A 24,069-nucleotide genomic window follows, 5' to 3' on the forward strand; every position below is an offset into this window, starting at 1 on the left:
TGTGATAATTAACACCACACATGTTCATCCTCCAACCCTTGTGGAGCTTTATATAGAGGGATTGTTTAATTTGGATAAGTCTTACACATGAGTTCATGTGTTATCATTGGCCGTTTCTTTAGCTATAGATAAGCTTTTTGTTGACATTTTATCTACGATCAAAATAGACCACAAATAAATTACTAGAAGATTCTAACATTTGTTTGCATATGACCATGTCAAGCTACCATTTTATTTTAATTCCAACTAGGATTTACAAGGCTTTTAAAAATTATGAATTAAATATTTATTGTGTATTTATTCACCCATTTATTATTGTCATTTGTATCTATTAATTGGGTTAGTAAGTAATATTTATGTGAGACTCTTCACCATCTTCATTCATTAATTTTTTTCCTTTCTATTTCTATTTATAAGACTTGATATTCTTTCATATTCCTTTTCAATATGAATATTTAAATAACTTAAATTAGTGTAAATTTATCAAATATATATATTAAAAGCTATGTCAAATACTTGGACTTCTAATTTTGTTACTACTATGCTGTTGAAGTTCTCTTAAACTACCCAATCATATTCTTCATTTGCAACTAAGTGATTTGTATATTGATTATTTAGTGCCGAATTTGCCAAAATAAAAGTGGTACGGAATTATTAAATCTTTTCTAAGATGCAAATTATTATATATGTATAACCATTTGTCTACCTCATTAGTAAAATTGTAAGAGAGTTTGCTCTTGAGATTTAATTCTCTTAGAAAAATTTATGAGTTTTGTAATTAAAAATCAAGACATCTTTAATGAACACCCTTCATTAAAAAATCAAGATATTTTTAAGGAGGTCGCACCCTTCATTAAAAATCAAGATATTTTCAAACAAGATAAAATAATTAATTTTAAAACAACATTAAAGATCTTTAAAGAGTATGATAAAGTGATTGTTTGGGATTTTAAGTTATGAACACTTAAAAAGAGAAAGTAAATAAGGTAAATTATATTGTAATACTTGATAAAAGAAAATGTAAAGATTATATGAGCTAAATGGTATTTTTATTTTTCCTCTTCTCATTATTATTTTTGCTTCACTTTGCATTTATAACTCATGCTCCACTTTCTTTGACCTCCTATTTCATGCATTACTTTAGGTTGGTTTGTTTTCAGTTCAGTCAAGTTCAGAAATGGTTAACAACCTCTTGGAGATAAATTCGTATCACATCTATTTTACTATATCATGTATTCAATTATTGTTGTTATTATCATATATATTTTTGTTCAAGTATGTTTTTATTTTGAGTCATATACTCTTGTCAATCACATTCTTCTTTTTTATATCTATTTCTATTTTTTTGCATTTTTCAATTAAATAGTAGACAATTCAAAATTTCAAGTTTATATAATCACATTATAATTGGGGAGTTTAGCATCTAGGAAGAAATCCGCTTTCAACGTAGCCATCAGTAAGGTAATCTTGTGTCTTTCGCTAACATGAAAATTGTTTGGTGGATGAGATTGGTAGTGTTGAGTTTAACTTAGCGGGGTGTATAGTCTAAATAGGAATTGATTCAAGAGCCTGAATCTTGACTCTCATGTACCCCATCAACTTGAGCAACAAAAAAATATTTAGGCTACATCCACATCGATTCCCAAGTCGCATGGCTCACTATCATTAAGAGGGTGCGAGGGTGCGAGGGTGCTCACTTAAGGCCTATACAAGGCAAACATTCCCATAGACACTCATTACTCTGCCACGATCAACCACAACCCCTGACACCCAAACTAATTCCACACAAATCCATTTTGGAAAGGCAACCTATAGTTTGAGCAAATCAACTAACTTTTGGGCATGCCCTTAATGGTTCAATCATGATAAACTTGACATCTAGCATGATTTGTTTGTCGATAGAGCATTTTGTTCTTATATGTGTAATTTATTTTTCAAACAGGATAAAATAATTAATTTTAAAACAACATTAAAAATCTTTAAAAGAGTATATTATAAAGAGATTGTTTGAAATTTTAAGTTATGAACACTTCAAAAAATAGCATACAGAAGGTGAAGTACATTGTGATACTTGCATAAATGAAAATAAAAGATTATATGAACTAAATGGAATTTAATTTTTTTTCCTCTTCTCATTTTATTGTCCACATTTTTTTGCTTCACTTTGTATTTCTATTCTCCTGCTCCACTTTCTTTGGCCTCTTGTTCTATACAAAGTCCTAAGATCAAGCTAAGTCACAAACTATGACTTAAGACTTATTGCTCTTAAGTTGAAGAATTTAACCGAGCTACTAGGTACTTTATATCTCTATCAAGTTAAATGCATCATTCTCAGATGATGCTACCCAACACATCTCTCATAATCTCTCATGACTTTTATGTTTATAGGTTTTTAATCTTGTCGTACTCCTTGTTTCGCTTGAATTCACCTCGTGTTAGGCCCTTAGTCCCTTAAATGCACCAAAATCTATGAGCAACTGCTCATCTTGGTTGGGTTGAGTCATCAATAAACCATCTCGATCAAGTCGGGCCACCAAGCTCCATGAGTTTCTAAGTGAACTATTTTAAGTCCAAACACATGATGTACAAGTCAAAAACATAGGTCAAACCTAATTACTTACACCCTTTCCCAAATACATTGAAACATCATGTTCAAACCCAACCACTTTAGATAAGTTGTTCCACGAAAAATTTTTATGTTCACTTAGAAATTATGTTTAATAGTTTAAACACCTACGTGGTCTCACTTTTACTTAGCTTAATTATACCATTTAAGCCCACACAAAGGTCTTATACGAGTTGGTCAACAACCTATGGCTTGGAAGAGCATCTACACAACAAAGCTAGCTGTTAGTTTAATTTGCATATCCTACATAGGAATCACACATTACTATAATACGATATTACCCAAAAACTAAAGTTCTAGCTAAGATTACTTTCACTATTGTAATCTTAACTTTAATATCTCTATATCATGAACAACCAATGTGCAATATATTAGTTCTAATCCGTTCCAATGCCACATTGAGTGATGGAGATTCAGCTATTAAGCAGATGAAGTTAGCATTTGGCAAAATTTAGTTCCATCTTGAGGCATGATTATCTTTTAATGCAGAAAACTTGAAGCTGTTCCAGTTTTTTCCTCATGGCTTGAAACATTTTAGCTGTAATGTTTCCTTGCATCACTTATAGCAGATATCATCTAAACCACAGCATATTAATTAGTCAGCATATCTAAATTAACCACAGACTCATCTGTATTGACTACTGAAAGGTAATTAATCTCCATCAGTGCCTTTTTTTTAGCTTATGATCTAACATTGCATACCTCACTCATTTCCTATTTGATTCACAATCTATTAATCTGGTTTGACTCTTCACTTTCATTTACAGGTTGTCATGTGAGCTAACATTATGCAGAAAGTCACTAAGTACGTGGCTTAACACCAAATCTTTAACAACACGGTTTACTTTTTTTGAGGGACAAGCATCCAACTCTCTCTCTCTCTCTCTCTCTCTCTTCATTGTTCAGCCATCTTGCACTTTTCTTAGACACCAAACCTTGCACCACTGATTTAAAGAACACATTTGGCAGAGTGGACGTCGACCACCGTGTAAACTACGATGAGTGTTATTAGATATATAGGAGTCAACTGGCGGAGGAAGGATGCAGTAGGGCTATTGAAGTCCAAATACTCCATTCAAAAGAATTATTATACTGATGTCGTTGAAGGGTAAATAGCTTCCAATGGAAGATCCTGTGGAGGCAAAGTAATATTTGCTGATCTCCTACGCATAGGCACCACCATGTATGCATCACTACAAGCAGCTAGCCAATCTCTGCAAGTATATTATACTAAGAAAATTTTTTGCTCGTTCAAGATCTAGGTTGATCAGTAATAGTTTGTTTTTAAATTTGTTTATAACAATTTAAGGATGTTAAAATAGTTTATAATTGTAAGGAGTCTATAAGAGCTAGCTAGTTCATCCAAAATTTTGCATCAGTAATTCATGATTGTCATTCCTCATGCAAATTAATGAAATTTGACATGATGAAGCTTGCATTGTGCTCATCCTGCTCCATCTTCAGCCTCCTTTCAAACGCCTCTTCTTCAAAAGAAAACTATTTAATAAAAATTAATTATTAGATTAGATCTTTTTTATTGTAATATGTCAATCTATAATTTCTTTATTAATCTTTTAATTGATCGAACACCCTAATACCTCTATAAATTATCTCTCTTGGATAAATTATTAATCAAAAAGTTTTATTTCTTCCTATTTTTTCTTTGTTATTTTTTTCTAAGAAGTAGCACTCATTGCCTTTCTCTTCTTCGTCGTATACCCCAAGGAATTCCACCTCCAATCTTTACTAACCTCAAACAGTCGCTGCAGCAACTTCTCTTCCATTGCTACCTTTGTTGAGTCAATGACGTCGAAGCTAGACTTCTGCATGCCTATTAATGGGCATCCTCTCCCTCCCTGACAAGTTACAACTTACAACTATGAGTGTCGTCATTTCCCCGGTGTTGTGCTACCATTGACGTGCGCTTTGTCTCTTGTAACTTGACCAAGGAGGAACAACGTAACGCATGCTAGTGGGTGTAGAGATCTCGCTCCATAGAGATCATAATCCTAGCTCAATTGTCGAGAGAATCTGGACAAGGAAAGACGTATGCCTACAAACAGAGGTACGCTATGGGCTAAACAATTAGTGCTGGACAAGGAGAAAAATGAGAGAGGGTGCATGTTAGGGATGGGCTATGGATTGTCATGGGACCTGGTCGAGTGGGTGGTCACTAGGGGTGCAAACGAGTCGAGTCGAATCGAATAATATAAAAATATTGATATTCGAATTCGAGCTCGAAACATATATATATGATATTCGAATTCGATTCGAAGTTCAAAAATATCAATAATTTTGGCTCGAATTTGATTTGAAATATGATTCGAGCTCGAGTTCGATTCGAATTATTCGGACCTTAATTCGAGCAGAATCAAACTTTAGTTCGAAATACCTTAAATTATTCGAGTTTGATTCGAATTATTTGAATCTTAATTCGAGCAAAATTAAACTTTAGTTCGAAATGCCTTAATTCGAGCGGCTCGCGAATAATATTATAGATTCGAATTTGGCTCGAATTTGATAATTTCGAATACGAATCAAATATTATTCGAACTTGCTCGAAAAGCTCGCGAACCGGCTCGATTCGTTTGCACCCCTAGTGGTCACTTCAAACTAACTGTTAGTATAGAATCAAAATATTTCTACAATAGCATTATATTGTCCACTTTGGGCCTAAGTCATTTGGTCCACCCGACCTACTAGGACTTCCTGCTTAGCTGCAACTAGGACTTTCTACCTGGTACCTGGTCCTCTTGATTCAGACACGGGAGCACTCACTTCTTTTGTTTTTAAGGTTCAACCTGTACATGGTTAGATTTGGATCATGACTTTTTCGACGGTTAGTCCGGTGAAGAGCGGCCTTGCTCTGATACCACTTGTTAGTATCGATGAAATCAAAATATCTCCATAATGACATGATATTGTTCACTTTAGGTCTAATCCCTCGTGATTTTGTTCTTGAGTTCTCCATAAAAGGTCTCATGCTAATGGAGATATCTTCCATCCTTTTAAACTCATGATCTTTTCTATGTATTTTAGTTGTGAGACTATATTTGCAATCTTACAACCCAACATAGACATCCTGAGGAAGAATGCAATGGGGTCAGAGGACTTGCGAAGATTGTGAATCAGGGAAGGGAAAAATGGGACTAGGTTCTACAATATGGAGTCGTGAATGTATGACTACGATGAAGAAGAGGCATCCATGTGTTATGACATGCATGATATGATTCCTAATACCATCACGGTGAACGGTGGGCGACGACTTTAAGTTACTTCAATGTCAGTGCTGAGGTGAAGCTAGACCCGACCACGGGCCAACCCGGACCCGGCCCGTTGACCCGGTTAGCCGGGTCGGTTATGGTTCAAGTTGTTTTCGAACCGGGGGACCGCCGGTTAACCGGCGGCCCCCGGCGGTTCAAACCGCCGGTTTAAATTTTTTTTTAATTTTATGATTTTTTTATATATTATCAATATATTTTTATATAAAATATATTTATTATTATTTAATTAAATTATAATTTAACATGTTACTACTGAGGATCAAACCATGACATCTTAGGACACAAACACATGTACTCACCATTGTTCTACAATACTTTTTGTTTATAAAATTAATATAATTATATATATACTATATTTATATTTATTTAATTCAATTTTAATACGCATGGGGAACAATTCTACAACATCTCACCACTGTACCTAATACGATATTATATATAATATGGTTATATATTTATTTCAAATATATTATAATACACGATTGGTGGGGATTGAACCCGAGAATTTCGCAGAGAAATAGATACAGAAACCACTATACTACAACATCTTTAGTAAACTTATTCAATAAATTTATTTATATATTTATTTCAAAATTATAGATACAGAAACCAGAGTCTCTCACATGAGAGAAAGGAATACGCACCACTAAACTACATCGACTTTCCTTTCTTTTTTTCAATATTTCTTTTATATACATTTTAAATTTTAATATAATAATCTCGAACCGTCGCGAACCGTGAACCGAACCGTGAACCGGCGGTTCCGAACCGTGAACCGTAACCGTCTTGGGCGGTTAAGGTTAAGGGTCGACCTGCCATGAACCGTCGAACCGGTGGTTCTGAACCGTCGAACCGACGGTTTTGAACCGTGGTCGGGTCTAGGTGAAGCCCTCCGATCGAGTTCTAAATGTGAGTTGATCTCAATGTGACATTGTATACATATCAGTTCTAAATTTGACAATGTATGAAGGTTGACCATTATATTCATCAAGTTCACCATTAATTCATATGTGCATAATCTGATTGATATCTCACGTTTTTATATATATATAGTGGTAGGTATTGTGTTTTCTCTCATTAAGTTAATTCAAATATTGAAAAGTAATGATGATTATAAAATAAAATAATATGACAAATTAGATAAGATAAAGGAGCTAGAATATGATCTATGTTAATATGCAATTGTAAAGTAATTAAATTGATGATGATATTGTTTTTGATGGATGTTGACTAAACAAATGTGAAATAATATTTTATTTGATGGATAATGATTAAACTAATTAAAAGACAATATTTTTATGAATGATGTCTAAACTAAATTGAAAAAATTTGATGGTATTTGATTTTTATAGATAAGATGTTAATATGTATGAATTTGTAAAAAAGAATTAATTAAATGTGAGTAATTTAAAATTTTTAAATAAAAAATAAAATTCAATTTTGAGAAGGGGAATTGCATTTATATTTAGATGATGTGAGATCATTGATATTGAAGTTGTTCAAGTTTTGAACTAAACCAATAAATAAAGATATTTAATTTTCTTTTTATTAAATCTAGAAGTGATAATCATTGGCTTGCAAATTAAAATACAAAAACACAATTAAGTCTTTATAGGAATTCTACTGACTCTTAATTGCTTCAGTGTATTGTTTGCAACTGAGAAAGTTGATGCACGATAGTCGTTGTCGTTGTGATGAGCTAGCGATGATGATGTCTTATGCCCTGTTTACTCTAAGGAGGGGATGGAGAAAGGAAAAGGATCCCTAGTCCCTAGGGAAGGGATAGAGAAGGGAAAAGGATCCCTAGTCCCTGGTCCCTGTTTACTCTAAAAAACGAGGAGAGAAGAAGGGAACGGAAAGCTCGCCTCCGCTCAGCTCCTCCGCTCGCCGACCGCGTCGCCGCTCCGTGCCGCCGCTCCTGTGTTGCTGCTCCGCGCCGCTTGCCTCCTCCTCTCCTCCGTTCCTCCGCTCACCTCCTCCATTCTCCTCCTCCGTTTCTCCGCTCACCTTCTCCGTTCTCTTCCTCCACTCACCTCCTCCATTCTCCTCCTCCTCTCCTCCGTTTCTCCGCTCACCTTCTCCATTCTCCTCCTCCGCTCACCTCCTCCGTTCTCCTCCTCCGCGTCGCCGCTCCGTGCCGCCGCCTCCGGATTGCAGGCCGCTCTTCGCGTCGCGCCTGGACCACGCGTCGCGCGACAGCATCACCAGCCAGCGAGCGATGTCCTCCTCGGTCGACCCATCGGACACCACGCGTCGCGCGACAGCATCACTGCTCAGCTCCTCCGCTCCGCCGCTTCGCGCCGCTCGCCTCAGCTTCTCCTCGCCGCTTCACCGCTCTGGTGCAGCAAAGGGGAAGAGGCGATGCGGAGGTGAGGATTTTTATTCGGAGCGTCCGTCCGTTGTGTTTCCGCCCGATTTGGCGGGGACGAATTTTGGAAGAAAAATCATCCGCTGACGGATGAACTTTCGTTTCCTTTCTAAAATTTTTGACAAGTAAACGACGGACTACAAAAAAACCAGCCTTCTGCAACGAATTTTGCAACGAATTTCTTAAAAAAATTCGTTGCAGAATTTTTTGCAACGAATTTGGCAACGAATTAAAATTCGTCGCCAAATACTCATCGCAGAATTCTGCAACGAATTTCGGTGATTCGTCGGTAAAAATAGCGACGAAAAAATTAATTCGTCGCTGAGTTCGTCGCCGATCGGCGACGAAAATAATTTCGTCGCCAATCGGCGACGAAATTATTCGTCGCCGATTGGCGACGAAAACTGGTTCGTCGCCAATTGGCGACGAAATTGTTTTCGTCGCTGATCAGCGACGAATAATTTCGTCGCCAATCGGCGACGAAAAGTTTTCGTCGCCAATCGGCGACGAAATAGTTTTCGTCGCCAATCGGCGACGAATAATTTTCGTCGCGATCGGCGACGAAATTATTTTCGTCGCCGATCGGCGACGAAAACAATTTCGTCGCCGATTGGCGACGAAAATAGTTTTCGTCGCCAATCGGCGACGAATTAGTTTTCGTCGCCGATTGGCGACGAAAAATTCGTCGCCAATCGGCGACGAAAACTTATTCGTCGCCGATTGGCGACGAATAATGTCGTCGCTGATCAGCGACGAAAATCTGTTCGTCGCCAATCGGCGACGAAATTTGCAACGAAAAAAATTTTCGTCGCAATATATCGATACACAGTAACTTACGATACTATTGCGACAACTACGTTTTCGTTGCAAATTTCGTCGCAGATCTGCAACGAATTTCATTTTCGTCGCAAAATTCGTCGCAAATTAAAAAAAAAATTTCCATGCCCCATTCATTTGTTATTCATCCCGAAGGATACATACATTATAATCAATATACCTGCACACAATCAACAATATATACAATCATCCACACTCCATATACAACCATATACAAATCAATCCAAATCAATATACCTGCACACAATATACAAATCAATCCAAATCATATAAATCCTAATATACATACATCGACACTCCATATACAACCATCAATCTCAAATATTAACAATATCTAAACAAGTCATAAATCCAAATACAAAACTAAACTCCAAACAGCTACATCAAGTCATATAAATCCTAATACATCATCAGATAATAAAAGGGTGAAGAGAGGTAACAACAAATAGAAGAAAATCCATCATCGTGCTCCGGAGACTCTACTTCCTTCTCCGTCACTATCTGTTGTTCTCCTGTATACGAAAAATAAAAAAGAGAAAGTATCATTTTTAAAATTATAACTAAAATATATAAGTTAATTATGTCAAAAATTACCTCTTCTTCTGACTTCTCTTCAAAAAAACTGTAAAAAAAATAAACACGGTTAGAAAAATTAGATAAATTAGTAACTTGCAGATGTAATACAATGATAAATAAAATAATAATTATAAAAATTTCATACACAAAAAATCAGCTAAGAACCACCACCATCATCGTCGTCGTCGTCATCGTCATCATCACCCGGAGGGAACGACAACTGAAGATGTCGGAAGAGCACGTCTTGTTGTCTGCGCAATCTATTAATTTCTCGATCTCTTTGTCTCATTTGCTCTTCTCGTTGTCTCATTTCATTATCTCGTTGCCTCATGTCTTCATCTCGTTGCATAAGTAACCCTTTCAACTGGGTTACCTCCTCAGTCAAACTGTGGATCTGAGATGTCACGGCTGGGGAAGTGATAGAAGATGAACCAGCAGCTCTATAGGTTCTCCCCAAAGAACCCATACCCAATATCCTTCTACCACCTTTGTCTCCCCCAGTGGCCTCCAGCCATAGACTCAAATCATTACCCACTGAGGGCTCAGATCCATCACCTTCAGAGCTAGCAGTTGAAACTCGTGCTAGCTCGAGCTCATCATATTTATCCTGTATTATCAAAATATTTAATAATATATTAAAATATTTGATAAATAAAATATAATAAAATTTAGATAAATATTTAAACCTTAATAGCTTTTGCTCTGTCCCCACTCCAGGTCTTGTCTTTCTTTTGAAAAGTGCGAGTAAAAGTATCAATAAAGTCAGGATCTCGCCCCATTTCCTTTATCTAAAAAAACATTGTTAGAAATAATTAATAATAATATGAAATAAAATAAAAGTAAAATAGGTGGAAGAATTTACCAATCTACGTGTATGCTCATCAATATTGATTGAGCCGCCCGCGTACGTCGCAGATAAGGCACCAGAATTACAAGCTTGATTTTGTTTATTTTGGTTGCTCCTCTTGCGACTGTCTTCGGATTCCCAAAATTGAGAAATCCGCACCCAATTTTCATCCGTGATGAATGGGGGTTTTTTCCCTCTTGTTTTGGCGTGATTGAGGGTATTCCGAATATGATCACCGCATTTTTTCTTAAAAATGCGTCGAATTTCAACTTCATCACTCGGATCCCAAGTAAAAGAGCGCTGAAATGAAAACAAATTATTTAATAAAACTAGAGGATATATAATAAATTGAATGAAAATATATATAGGTTACCTTAAATTCAGTCCACCACAACTGTCTGGTGGAATCTGGAGTGCTCGTATAACTCATGGAATCCCCTCGCCATAAGTTATTCACGATTCGATTAATCACGTGAATAACATTGACAGGATCAGTAAAACTAAAATATATAATATCAGATAAATGATGTTAAATAATTATAAAACAATATATTTATTGACAAAATTTTAAAGGTAAAATACTTACGAATCGCCGACAGGGGATATGAACGGTCGTGTATCTGCACACGACTGCACAGTCGAAGGACCTTCCCCAGCTCCTGGGTGATGGGAAGGTCCTGTAGAGGGGTATGCACCTGGTGGAGAGGGGGCTCCACCAGAAGGAGAGGCGCCTCGGAGTGCATCTGGGGGAGAAGGGGCTGCACCTGAAGGAGTGGCAGCTACACCTGAAGGAGAGGCATCTCCACCTGAAGGAGTGGGGGCTGTGGGTGCATGCCCGCTGGAACTCCGTCGACCGCGTCGCCACTGAAAATAACATATTAAAAGAAATCAAACACAATATTGGTTTATAATTTATGGTTTACGATTTAGGGTTTATAGTTTATGGTTTATGGGTTTATAATTTATGGTTTACGATTTAGGGTTTATACGTTTTATGAGTTAAGGTTTAGGGTTTATGGGTTTATGATGTATGGTTTACGATTTAGGGTTTATAGTTTAAGGTTTATGGGTTAATGATTTATGGTTTACGATCTAGGGTTTATAGTTTAGGGTGTTAGAATTTAGGGTTTAGAAATTAGGGTCTTAATTATAGTTTAGGGTTTTATGATTATAGGGATTAAGATTTACGGTTATACGAATTATGATAAATTTGAAGTCAATAAGTTAAAACATAGTATTATGCACATTTTCTAACAATAATTATAAAAAATACCTCAAACATAATTGTAAAAAATTTCATCAATGATTTCTAACGAATTATAACTAAACTCTAATAAAAACTATTAAACTACTATATAAAATTGTAAAAATTACCTCAGACCGGAACAACTTCACCGAAACAACTTGTTAAACCTGCAAAAACAATATTACAGCATTAATTAATAAGAATATTAAAGATAATTAATTAAAAAAAATTGGATTTCACCGGCCACTAATCGCCCGTGCCACCAGCCGGCTAGAAACCACCAACCGCCGGCCAGCCGCCACCAGGCGCCGGACAGCAGTCACGTACCAGCCGTCGGACACCGGCCACCAGCCACCAGCTGGCGGTGGCCAGCAGCCACCAACCGGCGCCAAGCAGGCACCAGGCGTGACCAGCAGCTGGCGGCGGCGACCCGCTGCAGCCAGGAGGTGGCGCCGGCCACCAGCCGGCTTCCCGCGGCCAGCAGCTCACGCGCGGTCACCAGGCTCGGCCAGCCGCCGGCGTCACCCCTGTGCGACGAAAAACAAGCAAATGGGGAAAATAATTTACCGAGAAGGAGGCGGAACGGAGCGGCAGCTACGGAACCGACGGAGACGCGGCGGCAGCTACGGAACCGACGAAGGCGGCGGCAGCTAGGGAGGCGGCGGCAGCAAGGGTTTCGGCGGAGAAAAATCGCGGCGGCAGCAGCAAAAATCGCGAAGTAAGAGAAAGGGGATCGGGGTGAATGGTTAAGTTAGGGTATTTGGCGACGAAAACTAGTTCGTCGCCAAATTCGTCGCCAAATTTGCGACGAATTAAACGTTTCGTCGCCAAATTGGCGACGAATTAAATTTTTCGTCGCCAAATTGGCGACGAAATCATCTTTTCGTCGCCAATTGAAAAATTTTGGGGAAAAATTTATCCCGGGCAAAAATTTCGGGAAAATTTTTGCAACGAAAGTTTTTTCGTCGCAGATTTCTTAATCGATCGGATGATCGATTAAAGCTCAAAATAATCGATCAAATGATCGATTAAATGACGTAAATGCATTTCTCAATAAAGCGTGGCCTCTAATCGATCAAGAAATCGATTACCTAGGCCCGTAATCGATCAACCGATCGATTACGGTGGGTTCTGTGGGATATCTCATTTTTCACAGAATGTTTGGTAATCGATTCGGTGATCGATTAAAGATTTGCAACGAAAATGATTTTCGTCGCAATTTGCGACGAACTGGTTCGTCAGATTCGACGAAAATCAGATCGTTGCGACGAAAATCATTTTCGTTGCCAATTGGCGACGAATTTGGCAACGAATTTATTTTCGTCGCCAATTACGACTGGCAACAGAATCGATCAAATGGTCGATTAAATATCATATTTTCGTACCTAAGTCCGTAATCGATCGAGCGATCGATTACGGTGGGTTCTGTGGGATATCTCATTTTTCACAGAATGTTTGGTAATCGATTCGGTGATCGATTAAAGATTTGCAACGAAAATGATTTTCGTCGCAGATCTGCGACGAATCTATTCGTCGCAAATCTGCGACGAAAATAATTTTCGTTGCTATTTGGCAACGAATGTTTGGTAACAGTTTTCGTTGCCAAATGGCGACGAATTTGGCAACGAATTTATTTTCGTCGCCAACCTTACACTATCACTCCACTTCATATTCAACCCACAAACGCAATTTATTACAAATCTTGATTATTATCTCCTTTACCAATAGAGTATATATCGTTCAGTATACAACCAGTTAGAAACTTAATTTATTATTTACGAAAAATGATTAAGAAAAGATAACACAATTCATCTGGTGTCCATTTCTTAACTATCTTGTCAAATGAAAGAAGGAGCTGAAATGCGAAATTTGGTAATGTTATTCTATTTTTTAAAAATATTTTAATTTATTTGACAACGTTGTTATGATGTCTTTATAATGGGTTAGTTACAAAATATAAGAGAATTCATTTTGACCACAAACAACGGGGGGTAATTTTTAGTCAAATTAGCAACGAAAATAATTTTCGTTGCTAAAGTCGTTGCTAATCTGCAACGAACTAACTTTCGTCGCAAATTCAGCAACGAATGAGTTTTTCGTTGCTAAATTTGTCGCAAATTCAGCAACGAATGAGTTTTTCGTTGCTAAATTTGTCGCAAACTTGACTATAACTTCGTTATAACTATACATTTCTCCGTCTATCGTTATAACATGATAAGTCTTCAAAACAGTTTCTGAGTTATGGTCATCATTCAATCCAAACATCCGCCAACTTGAAATCTCTTGTCTTCAAAAATCGATTCATATCTAAAAAAATAGCTTCACAATAAACAAACATAATCTATAAATAGGATTGAAGCTTTTGGAGATCTGAATCCAAGATTAGTATACAACCATTCTTTTCCTATATCGGCCAAAATAAATATTAAAACCATGTATGAATATAATTCTCATTTCAACGAACTGCCTACAACATGAAAGATATTGAAAAAAGCTAAAAAAATATATTTTCGCGATGAAGAGGGCATTTATCTTACAAATTGTCGACATTTTGGCAACGAATTTGTTTTTCGTCGCCAAATTCGTTGCTAATTGGCAACGAAAATTTTTTTCGTCGCCAATCTGCAACGAAAATGTTACTTCGTCGCCAAATAGCGACGAATTTGGCGACGAAAATGTATTCGTCGCCAAATGTCGACTAAGCTACCCAATCATGTTTAAAATGCATTTTCCACTATTTTTTAACGAATCTTGGCTATCATCTCCTTTACTAATAGCGTATATTCCGTTCAGTATATAACCAGTTAGATTTCCTTTCTTATATAGCAAAATAGGCTACGATGTGTCAATACGTCATTCCTTGGATTATAGCACTCGACTGACCCCAACCTATTCAGAAAAAATAATTAATAAAATCTGGTACGACATTGTAAAAGAAAAAGGTTGTCCATGTGTGTATGTGTTATTCCATTAAATATCAGTTATAAATTAAGATATATATTGCGGCATAATGAACGGGAAGGTGGGAAAAAATAGTCAAATTTCGCGACGAACTTAGTTTCGTCGCTAAAATCGTCGCCAATCGGCGACGAATTAATTTTCGTCGCCGATTGGCGACGAATTACTTTTCGTCGCTGATTGGCGACGAACAAATTCGTCGCCAATCAGCGACGATTATTTTTCGTCGCCGATTGGCGACGAACTATGATTCGTCGCCAATCGGCGACGAATTTGTTCGTCGCCAATCGGCGACGAAAAATAATCGTCGCTGATTGGCGACGAATTTTTGATTCGTCGCTAATTTATTATATTTTGCGACGAAAAATTTTTTTGTCGCCAATCTGCAACGAACTTTTTATTCGTTGGAAATATTGCGACGAATTTTGCAACGAAAATAATTTTTGCAACGAATTTTACGACGAAATTATTTCGTTGCTATTTTGGCAACGAATTATTTTTCGTTGCTAATTTCGACACAAATTTGCAACGAATATTTGTTTCGTTGCAAAATTAGTTGCAAATTTGCAACGAATTTTTTTTGTTGCAAAATTTCGTTGCTAAAACAGTGTTTTTTTGTAGTGCATCCTCAGCATGCTTGGGGTTCCTCAATCAAGAATCAACCAGATTCAATGTGGTCAAGTAGAAGAGCTTCTGCAGCCACTGTTTGAAGTTCAATCCAGTGAATTTCTCTTCCTTTTCCCCATGAGTGATTGGAACATTTCCAATCGGGGACTTTTTTTTGCCCAGTCATCATTTGTATTAGCTAAACTAATCCTAACAACACACATGAATGGGAGCACAGTAAATAATAATATTAACAGCGTGCTTATAATATGCGTTGTTAATGCCGCACCGTGAAAAATCAAATTTGTTGTAATGTTGTACCAAGTGTTGAGCCACTAAACCTTCAATCACATAATCGCATCCATGACCGCTCAATTCTCCTAGGACGAAAGTGTTTTTGAAGCTCCTCCAAATGTGCAACACTTGGCTTTAGGCCTCCAAGCCTTTGAGCACAAATTGACCCTACTTCGTCAAGTCAAATAGCTCTGGGCTCCATGTGCACTATGTCACTTCATTGCACCTAAACTCATTTCCCCAATAATATAGAGCCATAATATTTAGTGTTGGATTTTAATTATTTCCTCTATTCTCATTATATCTCACACGTTTTTTTTCTTCACCTTGCACTTGTGTTCTCAATCTCCACTTTCTTTTTAGTTTGTTCATGCTTAGAAATGCTTGACTATTTATTGGAGATGAGTTGTAATGTTGCATCTTTATACTATTTCATGTATTCATGCCATTGTTGTTATTGTCATATGCAATTTTATTCAACTATGTTATTTTACTATTGTGCGACATTATTTACACTATGGTAGCAAGAGTTTTTAGATTTATATGAATAAAATAAAGACTCTAATAATAGTTTAGTGATTTGAATTTTCCTTTTGTGTGTTATCTTGTGGTTGTGATGTTGATGTTGTAACAAGTCAGGAGCTTGTTCCTTATATAGGAACGGAGCCTAAGATGTTGACAAATGGAAGAGGAGAAAAAATGGGGATGTAGTGTAAATTTAGGGTAATAATTTCTAAGGTTGGAAAATGATGTAGTGATAGACAGCATCAAGCTATTTCATATATATTAAATCAAATCAACTGATTAATGGTCCAACATTGAAATAGGTGAAATAATCTTAACTACTCGTGATAACCATTGCACTTATACAATTTAACCAAATTGAGATGAATTATGGCATAACAACATGCATTTAATCGCTAAAAAATAAGATTCCATTGTGGAATAATTATCAAGCCCTTCCTCCTCAAGCCTTTAAAGGAAGTACATTGACTTGCCTAAGTAAATAATGACATACCTTTAATTTGCTAAGTTCTCAATTAATATATATAGTGATGTATAACACATCCATATATTATTCAACGAGTGTAGACGATGACATTTAGCTTAGACACCCATCTCAAATTTAGTACTAAGAAATTTTATTTAAGGAATTCAATATGGTGTTGGGACAATGTACAATAGGACTAGGAATTTAGCATCATCATATTGAAACCCATAGAAAATTAAACATATAATCAACATCTTGCTTGCACCACTGCTCTTTTGGTAAGATTATTACAAATGCACTCTTTGTAACATTAATTGAGCATCAAGCTTGGGAAATACATGCCTGCAATCACAGAAAGTTGATCATATATTACTTAATTTGGTGGTTATACTCATATTATAACTAATTATGTTATTACTAAAATCTCTCTTACCTTATATATTATTGGCAAGGCATCAAAAGCATCACAATATCCTTTCACAAATAAGCCTCAAGATATACTCTCAATGGACACTTTTTGGAGACTTATTTTAGATATATCTCCTCCAAAATCTTCAAATAAGATCAATGTATTGGGTCCTTTTGTAGTAAAGTATCTGGGAACATGGTACCTGTTTCAAATTGTCCTCTTAGTATCAATGTAAAATTATTGCACAATAAGAGATACATCCCGAATTAATATCCACATTTTCTTCTTGAGAATTCATTTTTACAATTTTCAACCATAATTTCACAAAATTTAAATGCAATATAGAACTTAAGTACCCAAAATTACAAGGATTGAGACACTTACCATCTTTGAGAAGGCTTTCCACAATCAGTTCTACATTTGTTTGAATCATACTCTTGTCTGTAATCACAAGGTTCACATCCTTTATCATCAGCAATGAAGGATGGCCAATATCGACCAATGCTCTGTCCATTCACCCAAGCATACCCTTTCCCCATCCCTTGCAAATCGAGTACCAAAGTATCATTTCCCTCAGGAACCTCAAATAGAGTCTGGGATAATAAAAAAACAACTAGTTCATAATTGTAATAATCAATATTGAACAAATTAAGTATATGATAATGGTGGTTCAACAAAGACAATTTATTATCACAATATGAATTTGTGATTCTAATAGAAAGACTGAAAGTTTCTTACCTTATACCATGTTAGTGGCCTATTAATAGGTAGATGATCAGAAAACCACTTGATTTTTTGTTGTTGTGATGGCAAGTATAATTGCTCATCCTCTCCATTCAACCCAATCTTAGAACAATTTTAGCACGGTTTTAAGAATTTTTATAACATACAATATAATTTTTAAATGAATCTTCTAAAATATGTACTTGATCGTACCTTATAGGTCCATGTGTTTGATGTCAAGTTGATTGTTGCATTTCCATATCCAATAAGTTTGACTGGACCACCATCAATTCCAACTCTTTGTAAATCAAAATATGCTCCATAATTCTAATTGGTGCAACAAACATGATATAATATTGTTAGCAAAGTTTTAATTCCAAAGCACTAGTTGGAAGAAATCTTAAATAAATAAGATTAATGATCTTAAAATCATGCATTTTCTTATTAAAACAAAGATATTGTAAACCCAAAATAAGAAACTTTGTAAAAAGTAATATTGAGATACAAATTTTATCTTAAAAAGTGTTATTCTAAGAGATACAAGAAAAAACTTTTGTGCTGGAATGTCATGAGAGAAAGAAAAATAGTATAATTTTTTATCTCTCTTACATCTCGATTTATGATCTTTCAAATATGTTCATAACATCTTAAATTTTCATGCTATACTATTTTAATTCTCAATTTCCTCAATTGTTGGATGTATGATCACAATTGTTTGAAAAAAGGGGAAATTTCATCTTTTCATATATTTTGGCAAAAAAATAACAAATATATCTTATTGAATATAAGAAATGATATGGAACAAAAACATGTTTAATATAAGGAAATACAAACCGCAAGTCCATTTGTAGCACTAAGAAGGGATATGTAATTGTGCCCTTTCCGCATTTTTGTTGTTTGCTCAAATTCAAACTCATACTTTCCATTCACAGCATATTGAGATCCTGGTTGATAAACTTCGTTAAATTCTTTTCTAAAATTTTCACCCTAGCTAATATTCATAAATAATTTGAAAAATAAATAAAAAATAAATTGCATCACTTTATTGATCTAAAATTTAGACAATCTAGAAATAATGGTCAATTAGATTCAATAATTAGGCAGTAAAGATATAGATGGAACATCAATGATGGAGATTATTAGTAGAACACCATATAACATTATGAATAAAATAGGAAAAAGTGATCACCTATAAAGTGCTTGTTAACAAAAGCATGAATAATGTGCCCTTTTGTGTTAACATGAAGCTTCATTTTCTTACTCCAATATTGGTGGAATTTGCTCAAATCAATGCTGTAACATGTGGAAGAATAAATCATAGTTAAGTTGCTTACAATGGCTAAGAAAGGGACAAATCAAAAGTGAGTTCTTTGTTCTCTTTTGCATGAGTAAATTATCATTGTTTTGAAATCTATGTGGGAACTTACTAAAATTGATTTAATTGATGTAAAAGTCAATTACCTAGTCATGTACCATAGGTAATCACTAGTGTCACCAGTAGTCATGATTTGCTCTAATAGAGAGTTGTTAGAGAATGATCCCTTTTCATGAAGAGTGTCCTTGATATTCTCAGGTCGCCATTGCCAATTGAAAATTGATTCAGTAGGCGTGGTGACTATCAAATTAGTTGGAGCATTCACCTGTTTCATGAAGAGTTGACTTTAAGAATAAAAATCTAATTATCTCTCAGCATCGAAAGAGGTAACTAAGTTTGATTTATTTACCAATAATAATTTCACTTTTCATGAATTTCGTTGTTATATTTTGTTACAAATGTTAAATGTATCATCAATTACGAACATGTTAGCTTTCCAAAAGATGCCTAAATTTTACCTTAGCTGTGTTATACACTTCTTTCTCACAATTAGAAAGGACACTGATAGACTTGGAAGGAACAAAATATGTCTTTCCATTGTATGTTGCATTGATATCACTTGATTGATTAGCATTTATCAAAAAACAACCAGCACTAATCCCATTTGCAATGTATTTTGTCACCTGCAATTTAGTAGTATAACATTACATTTTATAAACAAGATTGAATCTGATCGTATATAAGAAGCAAGCAGTAGACTTACTGCTAATCCATCTCCTAAGTTTGTAGTATTGGCAACTCCATATACAAGAATCTTTTCCATTATTTTTATGACATCATGTAATTGCTTTAAGTGTCCCCACTTGGGTTGCCTTATATTCCCTATATTTATGAGAAGAAAAGAAAGAATCATGCAAGTCGCTAATTTTTAACAGGTAAAAATAATTTAACTTTTGGATAATAAATTTTTCTAGACATTGATTAATGAAATATATACCATATTCATCTAGAGGAGCATCATAATCGTATGATGTTACTATATATGGGCCACCTGATGTCCGACCAAAGTTTGTTCCTCCATGATACTGAAAATAATTATGTAATTACCACATGAATTCAAGAAAATATTGAAAAGAAATATGTACGAGGAGCTGATGTAAGTTTGTAAGTAGCAATGAAACATTAGTTATAGAGTTGAAACCATATAATAGTTTTGCAAAGTTCCTCCAGATGCAAAAAAGTATGCAACTGCATAAGCTATGTCCTCGACAGGCCTATGTGGTTTACTTTGCCCCCAACCTTGAAACCTAAGCAAATCACCATTTATTTATTTCATATTATTAAGGAAGTGTAATACTCATTATAATAAAAAAAACTAAACTTACCATCCTGTCCAATTCTCTGTCCACAATTTAGGGCTAGTTGGACGATTTGGTGTAAACTTGTGACAGTAGAAACCATTACAAGTGTTTATCTGTTAAGAGGGAAAGAAATTATATGCAATTTATACCAAATGAATTAAAAAATTTGTCATGATCATGCCTATAGAATGTTCAAAATGATCTTGCATTCAAGATTGTACATAGGCTCATTTGATTAACAATTTTAGCATTTACCTTATTATAAAAATACTTGTGATAGGGAAGTTAACTAATATACTTCATAATAAAATTTTAGTCATGTTACCTTGATGCCATTAAATTAAAATATTTAAGACTTATGCATTTACCATAGGAGAGGGGGCATCCTCTTGCTGGCACATTACCCATGGCACACCTACATTAAGTGATTCCGCCATGTTTGCACACCATTGGATATATCGTTTCCCAGCAGATCCGTACTTGTCCATGATGTTGCCATACTCATTTTCAATCTAAGTACATGTCACAAGTTTAGTTGGTCTTTCAATGACAATGAAAATGGTTAGAGGGCATTGCTACTTTGTTGCACAAGGTAATTAATAATCAAATTAACTACATAATTTTATGGTACCTATTCAAATTTTGTCTAAGATAACTACTATTTAAATTAACTACATAATTAAAAATATATGTAGAAGTTTGAAGAAGACATGGAATTGAAATAAAATCATTTGAGTGCATTTTTCCCTTTTCTTAGTACATACTTGAGATATGATGATCGGTCCACCTTGTGATGCAAAGAGATCTTCATTCTTGACCATGTTCACAATCAAGGTGGTAAAATTTTGCATCTCAGCCTACACAATATTAGATGGTAACATAAAAAAAATAATATAAAAAGGAGTTGAATTCAAGAGTCAAGCTAAGTGCATATTAGTACCTTAAATATTTCATTATCAGTCCTCATTTCAATTCCTGGAATTTGGTGTAGCCACACAGGAAACCCACTGAGAGGAGCCAAAACAATCTTCATATATTCTATCCTTACACATGGAGACAATACTATGCAAATGAAGTTGTTTATGTTACCCATAATTCCATTCAGCACAAACATATGGTCCGATTCTAAGAATTACATAAAGGCCTGCATCTTGCACAATCTTGATGAACTTGATAAAGTCCAAGTTTCCAGTAAAATTGTACTGTTGGGAGTAGAGAAAAATAGATAAGGTTAGGAAGGTTCAACATGGGCACATGATGAATCACAATAAGGGTAGTTAGAAATTAAACCTCTCCTTTGGTAGGCTCATGAGCATTCCAAAAGATATATGTCTCAATGGCATCAAGTCCTCCTTCCTTTGCTTTTTGAATAAGGCCTGGCCACATCTGAAAGAAAGGAAAATTTATCAAAACATGTCACTTTAGCATATGCAAAATATGTTGGATCGAAAGGATAAGGATGGTGGCGAATTAGGTGAATAGTTAATCATTCAATTTGTTTGCTTATGTTGATAATCAATTGATATGCAATGGAAATATTAAACATAAATACAAATGATGAAAAAAATTATATCATGTTAATAACTTTTTGTCAATATTTGTTCATAATTAAAGGGAGTAATATGCCATCTTAAAACAATTATATCATCCTAATAATTTTTTTAGCTTAAGTGATTACTTTAATAGTATAATTATTTAAAGAATTATTCTATGTATAATATTTCACCATATTTGTGAAGTTAAATGGTTAAGATTTTATGTAGAATTTGAAATAATATTTTATACATAAAAATTGTTCCATAAATATTAAAAAGATATGCACTATATGTGAGAGAAGCCATATAGCAACCGAAACACTTTAAAACTCGAAGTTACACATGAGACAAACCACAATGGGACTTACATCAGGAGTACTACGTGGATAATGAATTGAACCTGAGATGAGAACTCGTCTTTCTCCATTAATGATAATTGCTCTCCCATCATAAGTAACATTTGTTGCTAAGGATGGAGGAATTAAAAAACAAACAATAAGCAATAACAATGAAATTCTTCTTGTCGTCATCATTGTGATAACTAACATTGCACATGATCATCCTCCAACCCTCTTGGAGATTTATATAGAGGGATTATTTTGGATAAGTCTTAGGCATGATTTCATGTGTTGTCATTGTCCGTTTCTTTAGCTATAGATAAGTTTTTTTGTAGACATATTCAGATAACTTTGTTAGTCATAATCTCCCAATATTTATCTACAATCTAGATTAAAATAGACTGCAAACAAATTATAGTAAGAGTCTAATATTAGATTACATATGATTATGTCAAATTACCATTTTGTTTTAATGTCAACTAGGATTTATGCTTTTAAAAATTACCAATTAAATATATATTGTGTATTCATTCACTCATTTATGATTGTCATTCATAGGGGTGAGTAATCAATTAATAACTGAATCGATTAAATTGATTAAACTGATATCAAACAAGCTAAACTGATCAAACTTTGCCATGAAAATTGAACAAATCGAATTGATAAAAAAATCAATTAATCCAAAAAATTATCATATTAATTGATAATTTTTTTATCAATTGATTGATTATGTACATCAGTTGACTTCTATGAGATAATCGTGTTAGGATTCAAGATATTAGAAAAAAAAAAATTTAAACACCGATCAATCACATCAGTTGATTATTTATAATATCACAGTCGATTGATGTCGGTTCGATTTAATTGATTTAATCAATTTTTAAATTTTAAAACTGAGATCGAATCAAATAAATAAAAATCACTAAGATTTTTTTAAAATTTGAATTTCTGAATAAACTAAATCAAACTTTTGAATTTGATAAGTTCAGTTGGTTAATTCGGTTTAACCGATCTTTTGCTCACCACTATTGATTTATATCTATTAATTGGGTTGGTAAGTAATATTTTTGTTAGACTCTAGACCATCTTCTCGTTAATTTTTCTTCCTTTTCTATTTGTACTTTATAAGACTTGATATTGTTTCATATGCCTTTTTCAATTATGAATAATAAGAAAATATTATTCTCAAGTTAGTCATATATCTACTTTAATTTCTTCCCCCTCTAGTGTCGAATTCGATCCTATTAAAAATTGACTGTGAACTTAAGAAATTGAATTTGGGAAGAAATAATCAAGGGAAAGTTAAAGATGATTTAGATGATGAAAGGAGTGAGAAAGATGAACCAGCTCCTAAGTGTGTGAGGAACACACTTCAACCTTCTATGACACATAGGATTAACTCAACTATAATATACCCTAGCTAATCGGTTGATGATAGAAATTGTATATATATATATATATAGACTCTGTGTTGATCACGGAATTTGATTTGGGGAATTTATGATTGATCGGGTGAAGAATTTACTAACATGATTAAATATATGAAAAAATTTCTAAATATATGAATTTCTTCTTAAACCCTAATGTATCCAAGTAGACTAATGCCGGCCTCTACCCTTGCCCCCAAGGAAAAACGACTAGAGCAAGAGAAATTAATAAATTGTATTATTGTGATAGTTGAATAGGCTTAATTTTTTTTTATAGAAGCTTCTTATACGCATGATATGATAGTAATAAGAATTGTAAAACCTAATA

At 34.7% G+C, this 24,069-nt stretch overlaps 2 protein-coding genes and 1 pseudogene across 4 annotated transcripts; 1 reads left to right on the forward strand and 2 right to left on the reverse strand.

Moving 5' to 3' along the window:
* The first annotated feature begins 4,037 nt into the window (after nt 1–4,037).
* Nucleotides 4,038–8,283, forward strand: LOC141836105 (uncharacterized; annotated as a pseudogene).
* Nucleotides 8,284–9,423: 1,140 nt separating this feature from the next.
* LOC141836457 (uncharacterized) lies at nt 9,424–11,399 on the reverse strand. 3 transcript variants are annotated; one of them, XR_012602455.1, is made up of 4 exons: nt 11,125–11,399; nt 10,912–11,038; nt 9,710–9,737; nt 9,424–9,627 (listed from the first exon to the last, which is right to left on the reverse strand). XR_012602455.1 is itself a non-coding variant. In XM_074723951.1 (3 exons), the coding sequence occupies exons 1-2, from the start codon at nt 10,468–10,470 to the stop codon at nt 9,849–9,851; spliced, it is 543 nt and encodes a 180-aa protein (XP_074580052.1). In that variant the 5' UTR covers nt 10,471–10,833; the 3' UTR covers nt 9,424–9,627; nt 9,710–9,848. The 3 variants fall into 3 exon arrangements, 1 of the variants encoding a protein (XP_074580052.1); XR_012602454.1 differs by lacking the exon at nt 10,912–11,038; XM_074723951.1 differs by lacking the exons at nt 10,912–11,038; nt 11,125–11,399 and adding an exon at nt 10,378–10,833 and having other exon boundaries at nt 9,710–10,298.
* A 5,700-nt stretch (nt 11,400–17,099) lies between these two features.
* Nucleotides 17,100–22,509, reverse strand: LOC141836456 (beta-galactosidase-like). The gene is made up of 18 exons (XM_074723950.1): nt 22,345–22,509; nt 21,732–21,827; nt 21,531–21,643; nt 21,382–21,448; nt 21,206–21,298; nt 20,810–20,953; nt 20,466–20,554; nt 20,282–20,387; nt 20,078–20,165; nt 19,844–19,962; nt 19,599–19,763; nt 19,227–19,405; nt 18,955–19,058; nt 18,600–18,709; nt 17,979–18,092; nt 17,781–17,888; nt 17,427–17,635; nt 17,100–17,244 (listed from the first exon to the last, which is right to left on the reverse strand). The coding sequence occupies exons 1-18, from the start codon at nt 22,507–22,509 to the stop codon at nt 17,124–17,126; spliced, it is 2,190 nt and encodes a 729-aa protein (XP_074580051.1). The 3' UTR covers nt 17,100–17,123.
* Between the last annotated feature and the right edge of the window lie 1,560 nt (nt 22,510–24,069).

Source organism: Curcuma longa, chromosome 10 (assembly GCF_044706935.1).
Source record: "Curcuma longa cultivar G26 ecotype Majalengka, Jawa Barat chromosome 10, ITB_CL_G26_1.1, whole genome shotgun sequence".
NCBI lineage: Eukaryota > Viridiplantae > Streptophyta > Magnoliopsida > Zingiberales > Zingiberaceae > Curcuma > Curcuma longa.

Excerpts from the sequence above, each read along its gene's own strand:
- LOC141836457 (XM_074723951.1), bottom strand. The coding sequence starts at position 10,470 with ATGGGGCGAGATCCTGACTTTATTGATACTTTTACTCGCACTTTTCAA. Across the intron at positions 10,299-10,377 it reads ACAGAGCAAAAGCTATTAAG|GATAAATATGATGAGCTCGA; the intron begins GTTTAAATATTT and ends TTGATAATACAG.
- LOC141836456 (XM_074723950.1), bottom strand. The coding sequence starts at position 22,509 with ATGATGACGACAAGAAGAATTTCATTGTTATTGCTTATTGTTTGTTTT. Across the intron at positions 20,388-20,465 it reads ACAGAGAATTGGACAGGATG|GTTTCAAGGTTGGGGGCAAA; the intron begins GTAAGTTTAGTT and ends TGATTTGCTTAG. Across the intron at positions 18,710-18,954 it reads TGTTAACAAGCACTTTATAG|GATCTCAATATGCTGTGAAT; the intron begins GTGATCACTTTT and ends TTTATCAACCAG.